General features: G+C 44.1%; 1 protein-coding gene across 2 annotated transcripts in view; it reads left to right on the top strand.

Annotated features, from left to right (window-relative positions):
• Positions 1 to 10,376, top strand: part of LOC147115544 (phospholipid scramblase 1) — a 123,211-nt gene extending 112,835 nt beyond the window's left edge. For both annotated transcript variants that reach the window (XM_085989857.1, XM_085989856.1), the window contains 2 exons: positions 9,517 to 9,585; positions 9,693 to 10,376. In XM_085989857.1, coding sequence (XP_085845983.1) covers positions 9,517 to 9,546 — 30 coding nt within the window. In that variant the 3' untranslated portion in view covers positions 9,547 to 9,585; positions 9,693 to 10,376. The remainder of the gene's footprint in view (positions 1 to 9,516; positions 9,586 to 9,692) is intronic.
• Positions 10,377 to 13,927: the final 3,551 nt, after the last annotated feature.

The raw sequence follows: 13,927 nt of genomic DNA on the forward strand, positions 1-13,927 counted from the left end.
AACGTTTTACTACATTAAAGGTGCTATACAAATACAAGGTGTTGTTATTTGAAGGTCAGCCTAGGAAAATATTTTATTACCTTTTTTTATAGATAATAATGGCTGGGTGATCCTTCTACAATGGATTCAAATCTGTGAGAAGGAAGTTGGAACATTTTGAATCCCTGAGTGAGATTATTTTTCAATAATCCATTCAACCATTATAAATACAGCTGTGTTATTTTTAACCATATACAGAATCTGACTTGCTGTTGCCAGGCGATGGGAGGTGGGCTAGTTTCCCCGGTAGTTGTCATGGTGTTCAAGTCACTTGATGCTTTATGCTATCCTCACTTTAAAAAATTATGATAATAATTACTATAATAATTTAATGGTGGTTACAGTGCTCTGAACAGTGCTTCGATGTATCAACTGTGGTTCAGAGGTCACACTCTTGCCTCTGAGTCAGAAGGCTGTGGATTCAAATCCCACTCCAGGGACTTGAGCACACGATCTCGACTGATACCGCAGTGCAGCACTGAGGGAGTTGGAGGCGCCGTCTTTAAGATGAGGCACAAAACTGAGGCTCCATCTGCCCTCTCAGGTGTGTATAAAATATTTCATGGCACTATTTTGAAGAAGAACAGGTGAGTTCTCCCGGGTGTCCTAGCCAATACTTATGTCCTAGGGGCAGACCATAGCGGCAAAGGGGTGAAGACCCAGAGATATAAAAGCAGGGAAGTCTTGCTGCAGTTATACAGGGTACTGGTGAGGCCACACCTGGAATACTGCGTACAGTTTTGGTTTCCATATTTAAGAAAAGATATACTTGCTCCCGAGGCAGTTCAGAGAAGGTTCACTTGGTTGATTCCGGAGATGAGGGGGTTGATTTATGAGGAAAGTTTGAGTAGGTTGGGACTCTACTCATTGGAGTTCAGAAGAATGAGAGGCGATCTTATCGAAACATATAAGATGGTGAGGGGGCTTGATCGGGTGGATGCAGTGAGGATGTTTCCACTGATGGGTGAGACTAGAACTAGGGGGCATAATCTTAGAATAAGGGGCTGCCCTTTCAAAACTGAGATGAGGAGAAACTTCTTCACTCGGAGGGTAGTAAATCTATGGAATTTGCTACATCAGAGAGCTGTGGAAGCTGCGACATTAAATAAATTTAAAACGGAGATAGACAGTTTCCTAGCTGATAAGGGAATAAGGGGCTATGGGGAGAGGGCAGGGAAGTGGACGTGAGTCTAAGTTCGGATCAGCCATGATCCTATTGAATGGCGGAGCAGGTCTGAGGGACCGTATGGCCTGCTCCTACTTCTTATGTTCTTATTATCCATGTCTCCACCTCCTTTTCCTGATCTTTGCACCCGGGTGTAAGCGCCTTGGGACATTTTACTACGTTAAAGGCGCTGTATAATTGCAGGTTGTTGTTGCTGCTCCCGGGGGCAAAGGCCAGAAAAATCCACCCTAATATTTCGAAGGTTCAATGCAGTTATATTGTGAAAAAGATAAGCAGGTAGGGACAACAAAAAAAGACTATTCCGCAAAACTAATTTGTTGGCTCCAACCTCAGCGTGCACTTAATTCTTAATAAATCTGACATGACCAACAACATGCATCATAAAAAGATTACATTGTAACTGGATGAGAAACAGGAAGAGTGCAATTTTAATGGGAAATTCTGTGGTGATTAGAAACTGCTGTCGTCCTAAATCAGTCTCTTGCACTGTTTCCTAAGGGTCTTTTTAATTTAATGGAAGACAGATTTTTGGAGCCACAGCATAACTGTCAGCATTTGGTTGGGGTTGTACAAACAAACTCATCCCGTTCCAAGTGGCACTGTGGCGGAGGATTCCTTAATTCACAGATTATTTCAGTTAGTTACCTTTTTTTTTTCCTTCTGAAAGCTCGCTTTAATAAATTTAAATTTATACAACAGGTGTGATGTCGCACACTATGACCTCACTTTTCGTGGGACTGTTTTGATCAGTTGGAACGTGTACTAGTATCACACTGTTGTGGCTCTTTTAAACTTTAAACCACAACCATGCCAACAATGAAACCGTGGAATTAACCTCAAACATATTTAAGTTCTGGCTCTTAAAGCAAATGTGAGCAGAAGTAAAGGGGAACATTTCTGCTGTCACTATCTGTGGCAAAACGGTAAGCATATTCCTTATCCGTATATTTACAATTTTACTGGGCCATATTATCCGATCGGAGACTTCCCGTGTGCGGAGGCCTCCGATCTGGAAAAAATCTACGCTCTTACCTGAGGGCTCCCGAGGTCCGGACACTTCCGCTCCTGGGCCTCTCTACTCGAAATGCGTAGGGCCCACGTATCCCAGAAACCCATGCAGTTTGCAAGCGTCCCCGGGATCACGTGGGGAGCCAATGGGAGAAGGGAATCTCCCTTCATACACTTGACAGATAGAACTGTCAAATATATGAATAGAGATCACCCCAAAAACACATCAAAACATTAAATAATTTTTTTTTTTAATCACATTTTTAAAATGAGTTGAAATTACAAGAAATTAAATATTTTAAACAAAAATTTAATTTTTTGAAAAGAAAAATTACAGGGTTAAAAATAAACTTTTTTTAAAAGTATTTTTAATTTATAAATCAGTGAGTTTTTTTTTCACTTTTTGTCAACTCTTCTGCTGGTAAAAGCAGGCCTTATGCCTACTTTTAACAGGCGTAAGATTTTTAAGGGTTTTCTGCAGGCGGAGGTTGTGCAGAAAGCGGAACTCTCCACCCGCAGAGGCCCTTCTCCAGGGCAGGCGTGCGATCTGTCAAGAGGATTCTTGACAGATCGGAAATACCGCTTTTCAGCGCATGCGCTTCGCGTGCCTGAAACCGGCATTTCCGATGTCCCTACGGGTGTGCCGTAGGCATCGGAATATACGGCCCATTATGAATAGGGAACAACAGAAGTGTTCCTCAAACTGGCTAAAATATTTTATTTCAATTCAACTATCTTAGCATTGCAAGGTTCATATTACAGTACTAAACCTAAGCCTAACATCCGGTGTCAGCTGTGGCTCAGTGGGTAACACTTTCACTTCTGAGTTAGAAGGTTGTGGCTCACGTCCCACTCCAGAGACTTAAGCGCAAAATCTGAGCTGACATTACAGAGTAGTACTGAGGGTGTGACACACTGTCAGAGTTGCCGTCTTTTAGATGGTACATTAAAAAAGGCCCCATCTGCCCTCTTAGATGACACTATTTTGAAGAAGAGCAGGAGAGTTCTCCCAGGTGTCCTGGCCAATATTTATCCCTCAACCAACATCACTAAAAATACAGATTATCTGGTCATTATCTCATTGTGGGACTTCGCTGTGCGCAATTTGGCTGCCGCGTTTCCTATATTACAACAGTGACTACACTTCAAAAGCACTTCATTAGCTGTAAAGTGCTTTGGGACGACCTGAGGTTGTAAAAGGTGCTATATGCTTTCTAATACAGGAAACTTTGTTATATCCGGCACCGACGGGACCGAGCTGTTGCCATCCCATCAAAACTGCCGGACATACCAGCGTTAATGTTGAAGCATACGGAGGTTTTCATCTCCGTATCTGACAACAAACACTGTTGCTTAGCAACAACTTCTAAACAGTCGGCCCGTACCTTGGAAGCGTCTCTGTAGCTTAGCAACAGCTTCAGAGAGACTTTCCAGAGCCTGACTGTTGGAAAAAAAGCCACGAGAAGAAAAAAAACCTAACAAAACGGCTCCTGATTTCTGCCGGTAGACCGAGGTTTCCGAACATACAACCTCCGGATAAACCAAAGTCTCCTGTATTAGGGCCTGTTTCCATTTACGATCCAATTGCTTAAAAAAGATCATTCTAGGAAGACTGGAGATACCAACAGTTTATGTGTTAACAACCTTCAAAAATAACTCGAGCTAATTGAAAATAACCTCTTCAATGGCCACTGAAGCTCACTGCTCACAATTCCAAAATACCCACAAAATATAATACATTCACTTAAAATGTAAGTCACTGAGCAGAATGTGTATTCCTCCTCCATCTTGTGCACTGATTTAAGGTAGGCCCTGTGTTTCTTTATATAAAATATGTTTTCAAACTTTAAAAAATAAACGACTTCCCCTTTGTTTAAATGCAAATGCTCACCGATCCTGCTGTGATAAATCTTGCGACTAACTCGTTGATCCAACCAGACACAACACTCGTGATTTAGTTGCCCCTGTGTTGCGCTCAGTAGTATCCATGGGCTCGTCTATCATTCCACTTCTCTGCACCAGGCATATGTACCTCTGTTACAAATCATTGGAACGAGGCTCTGAGCAGCAAATTATTCCGTGTATGTGTCTACCTCAGAAAGGAAAACCAATTCACAATATTCATTTTGATCTTGTGCTGTGCACGGTGTACTTCACTGAGCACCGTGATGATTCTCCATTTTTCCCACTTATGATGATCAAGACAATAATTACAATGATCATAAGTGGGGCAATCCGAGAATAATCAATGAAGTAGCATTTCCAAAGTGTTAGGCCATGTGTAATATCAATGGTGAAACTCGCAACCTCTGCCATCCACTGTGACAGTTGTGATATGGACAACAACAACTTGCATTTATACAGCGCCTTTTAATGTAAAAAAAAATCCCAAGGTGCTTCACAGAGGCATAAAATGGTTGGTAATAGTCTGGGCTTTGTTGATGTTTTGCAGAGGGGGAGGTGTCAGATCTTCCCTCCGAGGAAGTGAGCATTTTCCGTCTTTTCCGTGTCTTATTAGTGCAAAGCTCAAGCAACACTGCATGCAAATCCTAACTTTCCAGTTCTCCGTGTCAAGAGTGTCAAAGAGCTCGTGTTGAATCTGCTACAAATATTTGGGCTTAATTATATACTTCACATGTCCTTGTACATTTCAGTCGTAGTTGCTAGGAAACATTCATTGTTCTTATAAAAAAACAAAAGTGTCAGTGAATTTGGAGGGTGAAACAATTGGACCAACTCTCCATCTCTCCTACCCTACTATACCATAGCAACGTCTTGTCAGGATAGCCCCCGCTAAGGGGGTTTGCTCCCATATACCCACTTCTCGCAAAATATAATACTAAAGCAGATGGAGGTCATTTTAACCAAACCCGATGGAAAGCTGATGCGATCAGATTGGCTGCTCGTCTTACACCCGCCTGAATTTACTTTCCCTTGAAGCCAACGGAAAGTAAAAATCGGGCAGTGTGTACAGTGGGCGCCCGATCCAATCCCGTCCAGTTTCTACCGGGTGCGCTAGGTTACAATGACTCCTTGACGCCTCGCGTGTTTTACACACCATTCACTTCTCTTCTTGGCCACTGGCAGTGACCCTGAATTCAGCAGCAAAGCGACAACTGAGAGACACTCGTGCTGTCGGAGGCATGCGTACCGCCGAACGAGCTGGTGCTCTCCCACGCCGACAACAGCGGCACTGCCCCTAGCAACGTCAACTCTTTCCAGTGGAGACAGATGGGCAAAAGTTCCAAGCACTCGAGAAGTTGTGGCATGTATTTGGCCACAACTGGTTGAGTGGTTGGAACTGCTACCCCTCCCGTATCGACCAGCTAAACAAGTTTTTCTGCCCTATATAGGGACTGCAGCAGTTGCCAGCAAATCTGCACTGTTTGTGACTTCAAAACAACTGTGCTTGCGCAAGATTGCATACGTTGTTTACATGTGAATCTGGTGCTGCAGAAACAACAGATTGCAGTGATATAGCCCCTTTAATGTCGAAAAACATCCCAAGGCGCTTCAGAGGAGCATTCTCAGACAAAATTTGACACCGAGCCACATAAGGCGATATTAGGACAGGCGACCAAAATCTTGATCAAAAAAATAGGTTTTAAGGAGGAGAGAGGGGTAGAGAGGCTGAGCGGTTTAGGGAGGGAATTTCAGAACTTAGGTGCGAGGCAACTGAAGGCACAGCCGCTAATGGTGGAGCGATGAAAATCGGGAATGCACAAGAGGCCATAATTGGAGGAACGCAGAGATCTTGGAGGGTTGTCGGGCTGAAGATGGTTACAGAGATAGGGAGGGGCAAGGTCATGGAGGGATTTGAACACAAGGATGAGAATTTTAAATTGAGGTGTTTACCAAACCAGGAGCCAGTGTTGGTCAGCGAGCACAAGGGTTGTGAGTGAACAGGACTTGGTGCGAGTTCGAATATGGGTAGCAGAGTTTTGGATGAGCTCAAGTTTGTGGAATAAGAACAAAAAATGCTGGAAACACTCAGCAGGCCAGGCAGCATCCGTGGAGAGAGAAATAGAGTTAACGTTTCAGGTCGATGACCCTTCGTCTGAAGGTTCTGATGAAGGGTCCCAGACCTGAAATGTTAACTCTGTTTCTCTCTCCACGGATGCTGCCTGGCCTGCTGAGTGTTTCAAGCATTTTCTGCTGTTATTTCAGATTTCCAGCATCCGCAGTATTTTGCTATTGTCAAGTTTATGGAAGCTGGGAGGCCGGCCAGGAGAGCATTGGAATAGTCGAGTCTGGAGGTCACAAAAGCCTGGATGAGGGCTTCAGCAGCAGATGGGCAGAGGCAGAGATGGGCAATAGTACTAAGAACTTACTTTGTAATGCTTTCTACAGCACCAGGAGCTGAAGCAGTTTAATTACAAGACGGCAATTTGTGGTGGTGCCAGCAACTGATCTCCATTTGACTTGGCCCCCATCACAGGTTGCATTGTATTGCTGAGTCTACAGACCCTGCAAAATAGGCTATTTAATTCAGTTTCAAATAGGCCATTACCCAGGGAATGGTTCAAGTGCTTCTCCCAAACATTTTGAAATGCTTTTATGCTTTCATAAGTTACCTTATTTTTTTCTGAAACTATTACAAGCCCACATATGCTTCTTTGCAGGGGACCCCAATAATGATGTTGAAGTGTGCTCATGTTACTGATTTCCTCATCTTTTATATACTTAACTAAGAGTCTATATAAAATGTGCTGTAGTACTCTACCTGAACTCAAAATCCATGACCCTGCATAGTCGAGATTTATGTAAGAAATACCTAAGATCGCTATCAAACTCCAGTAGCCAATAGTGAACTATAATAACTTTAAATTATGTAGGATTATTGGATTGAGAACTCAACAACACTTTTATTTACAACTTCATTTCACTGCTTCTGCGCAGTGAAGGAAATGTGAATGTTAAATGAGTCATCATGGTCAAAACAATACACTCTTAACATTGAAATCCATCTGCAATTTCCTAGCCTTTGATGTAATTCACCTTCAGGGCTTATGGAGAATAAATCTGCTCGACTGAGTGCATTAATTATGATTTGACATGACTGGTTGCTGCTTCATAAGGTATGGGTCAATAAAGCAACGGCGGGCACCTGAAGTACCAGACCTCTTAAGGCACTGGTACTACCCGATGTGGAGACAGACCTGAGGCCTACGCCATACCCAATGCGCCCATCACTGAACAATGTGGACCCAGTGTACTGCTGAGGTTCAGATCCTGCACAAACTCTGCGCAGGGCTCATTAAGGATGTGAAAGTCATTGAAATGAATCCCAAGCCCATATAGTGCAGCTGAAGCATTGCTTCAGTCATTCAGCACTCATTACAAATGGGCACTGGCGAGGAAGGGGAGGATGAAAATGTTTTTTTTTTTTAACCCTTGGTGGCCCTGCCCTTATAATAGGTCCACTCCGCTTATATGCTGCTGAAATGTTCGACCTCAAAAAGCTAATTAAGCTTGGGTGCTATCCTCCTATCGCCCTACCCTTCAATTAAGATTCTTTAGCCCTGAGATATGAGCAGCCATTGACACCATGCTGGCACAGGAGTTGCCGCTCCTGCAAGCTCTCCCAGCATGTCACGAGCAGTGTGTTTGGAGCAACTTTTAAATTTTGAAATAAGCTGCCGTTGCATTCTTGTATGAGGTCAGCCCATTTGGACGCAGGGGGCATGTAGCACCACTATGCTGGGGTCGCATTCTTGGCCCTGATGTGATCTCTGTACAGTTTAGAACATAAATGATTACAAGCCAGTCTGGCAAAAGGAAACTCCATATATTGGAGAAGCTTCAGTGAATGGGATGATTCTGGTACCTAAAATGACATTATGAGCAGAGGTTTGTAAAATTACACTTGACAATTTGAAGAAATTAAGAGGGGGACATGACCTTCGTCTTTATAACGCAGGGAGACAATAATGTAGAATAAACAAGTAATTTCCTTTAAGCTATGATGTAAACTAAAGGATGCACGCCATAAGCGAGATTGGAGAAAGAAAAGACTTGCATTTATACAGCATCTTTCACAAACTCAGGATGTCCCAAAACATCCAGCCAATGAAGTACTTTTAAACTGTAGTCACTGTTGTAATGTAGGAAACACGGCAGCCAATTTGCGCACAGCAAGATCTCACAAGCAGCAATTAGATTAATGACCAGATTATCTGTTTTAATGATGTTGGTTAAGGGATAAATATTGGCCAGGACACCAGGGAGAACTCCTCTGCTCTTCTTCAAAATAGTGCCATGGGATCTTTTACGTCCACCTGAGATGACAGACAGGGCCTCGGCTTAAGGTCTCGTCCAGAAAACGCCACCTCTGACAGTGCCGCACTCCCTCAGCACTGCACTGGAGCGTCAGCCTAGATTTTGTGCTCAAGTCCCCGGAGTGGTACTTGAACCCACAACCTTCTAGACTGCAAGGCGAGTGTGCTACCCACTGAGCCACAGTTGATAGATTTCCCCCTTTCTTTCAAGTAGCATAGCAGGCCTGTGGTATACACTGTTGGTAAGGAAAAAAAACAAATGCTATTTTGATGAACTCAATTAAAGGGAGCTGCATAAATATGTGGTTAAGAACAGATTAAAGGTTATAAGGGTAAGTGCAGAAATAAATCAAATGCTCCAAGGAACAATGCGGATCCAGTTCTATTGGAAGCATTAAAATGTCATCTATGAAATAAAAATGGTCAGGACTGAATAATGTAGCTGGTTCTATTGAATTATATCTAGAGTTTTCATTCAATTTTCTTTGGTGAGTGAGGAATGTCCATGTCTTATTTGTGATTTACCGCCTCTCAGCAGTTTAAATAGGGAATACTTCACAATGTAGATTAACCTGGACTCTTGGCAAGAGTGTTTTTTTTTGTAATTTTGTTTAAAAATGTACAGGAAACTTTTTTTTATCCGGCACCGACGGGAGCGACGGTGCCAGTTCATCAAAAATTCTGGATAACCGAAAGCTATAGTAAAAATAGTAAAAGATATGAGAGCTGAGAGCTCCGTATAAAGCAACAAACCCTGTTGCTTAGCAACAGGTTCAGAACAATGGCCACAAGTTCCAAGCATCTCTGTAGCTTAGCAACAGCTGCAGCCACACCCTTGCACAGCAACAGATTGAGGAAGGCAGAAGTAAAACTTACCTGAACCTACTCCTGAATTTTGCCGGTTAACCGAGATTTCCGGTTATTTAGGTGCCGGTAAATCGAAAGTTTCCTGTACAATGATTTAAGTCAGTTACATTTAATTGGGATCAAATTACTTTTTTTCAGGATTTTATTTTCTTTGAGCAAAGCAACTAATGAACAAGAATCTGGCAAAACAATGAACCTATCTCTACTGTGAGTATATGTGTACAAACATGTGTGCTTTGCCCTATTTATGGCATTTGAGTTCCAACAATTCTACAGCCCAGTACTAATGACTTTCTTTGTGATTTCACTTGCAGAGATTGAAACAGTTTACGAAGATCATTTTAACTCTTCCACCTTCTCTTGAGATATGCTAATAACGGACATCCTTCACAGCTTTTAAAATGCCAATTAAAAAAAAACAAATTGGTAATGACACGTTCAGCTGAGTACCTACCTGATTGTGACCATATGACTCAGTTCAATGACTCAGTTTCTGCTCCCAGAGCATCTAATTTTCTGTCTGTTAATTTAAATGGATTTAAGTTAACAAAAGTGAGCAGTCCGCATAATGGGTGCGCTATCCTCCACTCTCGATATTCCGATTCGTGCATCTGGCGATCTGTGCCTCGAGCATGCGTTGCTCTGCAACAGGAGTGCGGAGGCAGAAAACTTGGTAACTTTGTTTATATGCAAACAAAAATATGAAAAATTGCACTACTTTTTCTCTTCACTTCACGGGACCAATTTGTTGTGGAATATATTACATTTTCTAATTGAGTAAGTAGTTTTAGAATATACGTTTTTCAAATATGATGGACCTGATGAATAATACGCACTGTCTGTGATCAGGTTAGCAACTGTATATTAACATCAAGTTTTTGTTCAGTCCAAATGCCTTAATAGTCCTGACTCTGTATGACACTGACTTTCTATACTAACCATATTTCTGTATTGCCTAGAAGTTTTACTAGCTTAATAAATACAACAGGATTACTAAATCTGTGCTAGCCTTTGTGTTTTTATTATGGCCATTCTATTTCCATACAAAATCAGAAGCCCTTGTATAGGTTCTTTATTTGCTTGGGTAAAGGGTGGCACTTTGTATTCTTGGAATCACTTAGAGTCAGAACAGCACAGAAGGAGGCCATTCAGCCCAACGAGTCCATGCCAGCTCTCTGTGGAGCAATCCAGTCAGTTCCATTCCCCCGCTCTATCCCCGTAGCCCTGCAAGTTTATTTCCCTCAAGTGTCTATCCAGTCTCCCCTTGAAAACATTGAGGGCTGGATTTTCATTGAGGAGTCGGGAAGGAGGTGGGACTACAACTTTCGGGTTTTAGTCCCGCCTCCATCGAGATGCGGCCAATCCACGCGATGTTCCCTTAATCGACCTTGTTGAGCTCACCTAGCGGGCTCAGCAGGCCAATTAAGGGCCACCCGGCAACAGGTGACGTCACAGACTGAAATTTCGTCTGTCAAGACGTGTTGACAGATGAAATATCAGTGTTTCACAGCTGTTTGAAGCTGTCAAACACTGACAGTCTTACTTCTAACCTGAGTCCTTCTACGCAGACTCAGTTAGAAATCTCGCCGGCACTGAAAGCTGAAGGCTGTCACTTTTGACAGCTCGCGGCCATTCTGCTTTCTGTGCCGGCTGAATGATAGACTCCCGAAGCCTAGAGGAAGGAAGGCTGTTAAGGTAAGTACAGGTAATTTAAACTTCTTTACACACTTTAGACACACCAAACACACTTACCTTTGGACTCATGCACCCATCACTCACCTGAACACCGACATCTCGACCCCTCCAAGTCCTTCAACCCGATGGCCCGCCTCCTCTAACCTGGCGTGGTTTGGAGCCGTCGGGAATCCCACACGACACCCTTCAAAATAGGGATTAGGCTAAAAACTGCCTGTTAACTACCTGTTGACAGGCAGTTAATTGGCACTAATCCCTTCCCGCCTCGGGTCGGTGGGCCCCAGTGCTAAGCGGGTACCTGCCTCCTTTGAAACTTACGTGGAGGCGGGTTTTGGGCGGGATGGTGTTGGGACCCCCGAATTTGGGATTTTTGCCCCCCGCAGGCCTAAAAGTGTTAGGTCCGTGTATCTTAATGTTGTGTCCTTAAATAATCAGACAACAGACTGCAGGGAACGATTCAACAGGTGTTTTCTCAACGTGGTTCAAACTGCAACTGAAACAACAGATTACCACTCAGCGTTATATACAGGTGTGGTCACTGCCGGTACTACAGTATACATGAGCTGTAGAAAGTAGTTCCCCCCCTTAAAGGTACATACATTACAATTCCTCCCCTTTTAGATTAACAGTACCATAACACTCATTTAACAATGAAATATCAAACTAATTACAATTAACACTTTTAACATGCAACATTAGCTGAAAATAGTCTATTTATAAATTCAGTCTTTGGGGAGGCTTCCTGATCCTTTCTGGGTAGCGCCTTTCCCGAGTGTCTTGCTCTTGGTGCGGAGGCGATTCTGGCCCCCTGTCGTCGGTTGGTTCATCAGCTTCCGATGCCACTCTTTCTGGGGTAGATGCTACCTGTACGTCGGGTTCATCACCAGGTACGTATGGGCGAGGCATGGGGTTGACTTGTTCCTGTGACTCTAGGATCTGGTCAGCATGGTGTCTCACGATGCTCTCCCCAACGTCCACTGTGTACATTAGTGGGCCCTGCCGTGTGCATATCGTTCCTGGCTGCCATTTTTCTGTTCGGTAGTCGCGGGCCAAGACTGGTTGCCCTACATTGAAGCTCCTTGTTGGCTTCTCATGGATGTGCTGGAATTGCTTACTCTCAACATCTCTTCGTACGTTTGGTCTGAGCAAATCCAGGCAAAATCTTAACCTTCGGTTAAAGAACATCATGGCTGGGGCCTGGTTGGTGACTGCACGTGTCGCATTCCGGTAGGCGAACAGGAAATTGTCCACCTCGTGCTGCAGCGGAATGTTGTCATTGTACATAGCCTTTATTGCCTTCTTAAAGGTTTGTACGAACCTCTCAGCCAATCCATTTGTGGCTGGATGATACGGGGCGGATGTGTAATGCCTTACCCCATTCTTTTTCAAGAACCTCCGGAACTCTTCGGACAAAAACTGTGGTCCGTTGTCGGAGCAAATCTGTTCTGGCAAGCCATTCCTGGCAAAAATGGTCCGTAGGACTGCAATAGTTTTCTCCGTGGTGGTGGAGGACATTTTGATGACCTCAGGCCATTTTGAGTGCGCATCCACGGCTATTAAAAACATTGAGCCCATGAATGGACCAGCAAAATCAATATGCACCCGTTGCCATGGAGATGAGGGCCACTCCCATGGGTGTAGAGGGGCCTGTGGTGGTGCATTTTGGACTTTCTGGCATCCTGAGCAGCTCTTGGTCAGGTCCTCGATTTGTTTATCGATTCCCGGCCACCACACATAAGCCCTGGCTAGGCTTTTCATTTTTACCCCTCCCAGATGACCCTCATGAAGCTCATTGAGCACTCTATCCCTTAACTTGGGTGGAATTACCACTCGGGATCCACACATCAAGGTCCCCAGGCACACTGACAGCTGTTCTCTCCTTGTCGAGAATGCTGGCAACAGTGAGTCGCCATGTGCTGGCCATCCCTTCACCGTCAAATCATATACCCGAGACAGTGTCGGGTCATTTCGGGTTTCCTTTTCGATACAAGCGTTAGTTACCGGTAGGTATTCAACTATAGTCAAATGGAATATTTCGACAGGATCCACTGCTGCTGCTTCCTCCGCAGTAGGCAGTGGCAGGCGTGATAGCCCATCAGCATTTCCATGCTGTTTCGTGCCCTTATATTCAATCTCATAGTGGTATGCCCCTAGAAAAAGTGACCATCTTTGTAGTCGTTGCGCAGTCATCACCGGAACGCCCTTCTTCAGATTAAAAATGGAGACAAGAGGCTGGTGATCAGTCAGCAAGGTGAATTTCTGCCCGTGCAGATAGTGATTGAACTTTTTCACTCCCCACACTAGGCTGAGGGCCTCCCTGTCAATCTGGGCGTAGTTACGCTCGGCTGAGGTTAGTGATCGTGACGCAAAGGCTATTGGCCTCTCTGAGCCGTCCGAGAATTTGTGCGACAGCACCGCTCCAATGCCGTAAGGCGACGCATCACATGCCAACCGAATTGGTAATGCTGGGTTGTAATGGGCCAATACCTCTTTCGATGTGATTAGTGTTTTGCTCTTCTGGAAAGCTCGTCTACATTCGTCACTCCACTTCCATGGCACCCCAGTTTGCAGTAGGGTGTTCAGTGGGTGTAGCATTGTAGACAAATTTGGCAAGAACTTATGGTAGTAGTTTACCAGCCCGAGGAACGACCTCAGTTGTGACACATTTTCCGGTGCTGGAGCCTTGACTACTGCCTCAATCTTCTCTGGGGGCTTATGTAACCCCTCTTTATCGATAACGTGGCCACAATACGAGATCTGTTTTCGAAAAAACTCGCATTTGGGGCGGTTAGCTTGGAGCCCATATTCCTGCAATCTAGTGAGCACCTGCTCCAGGTTGGCAAGGTGATCACTG

Source organism: Somniosus microcephalus, chromosome 6, assembly GCF_052327205.1.
Source record: "Somniosus microcephalus isolate GS21.2 chromosome 6, FLI_Smic_1.0, whole genome shotgun sequence".
Taxonomy (NCBI): domain Eukaryota; kingdom Metazoa; phylum Chordata; class Chondrichthyes; order Squaliformes; family Somniosidae; genus Somniosus; species Somniosus microcephalus.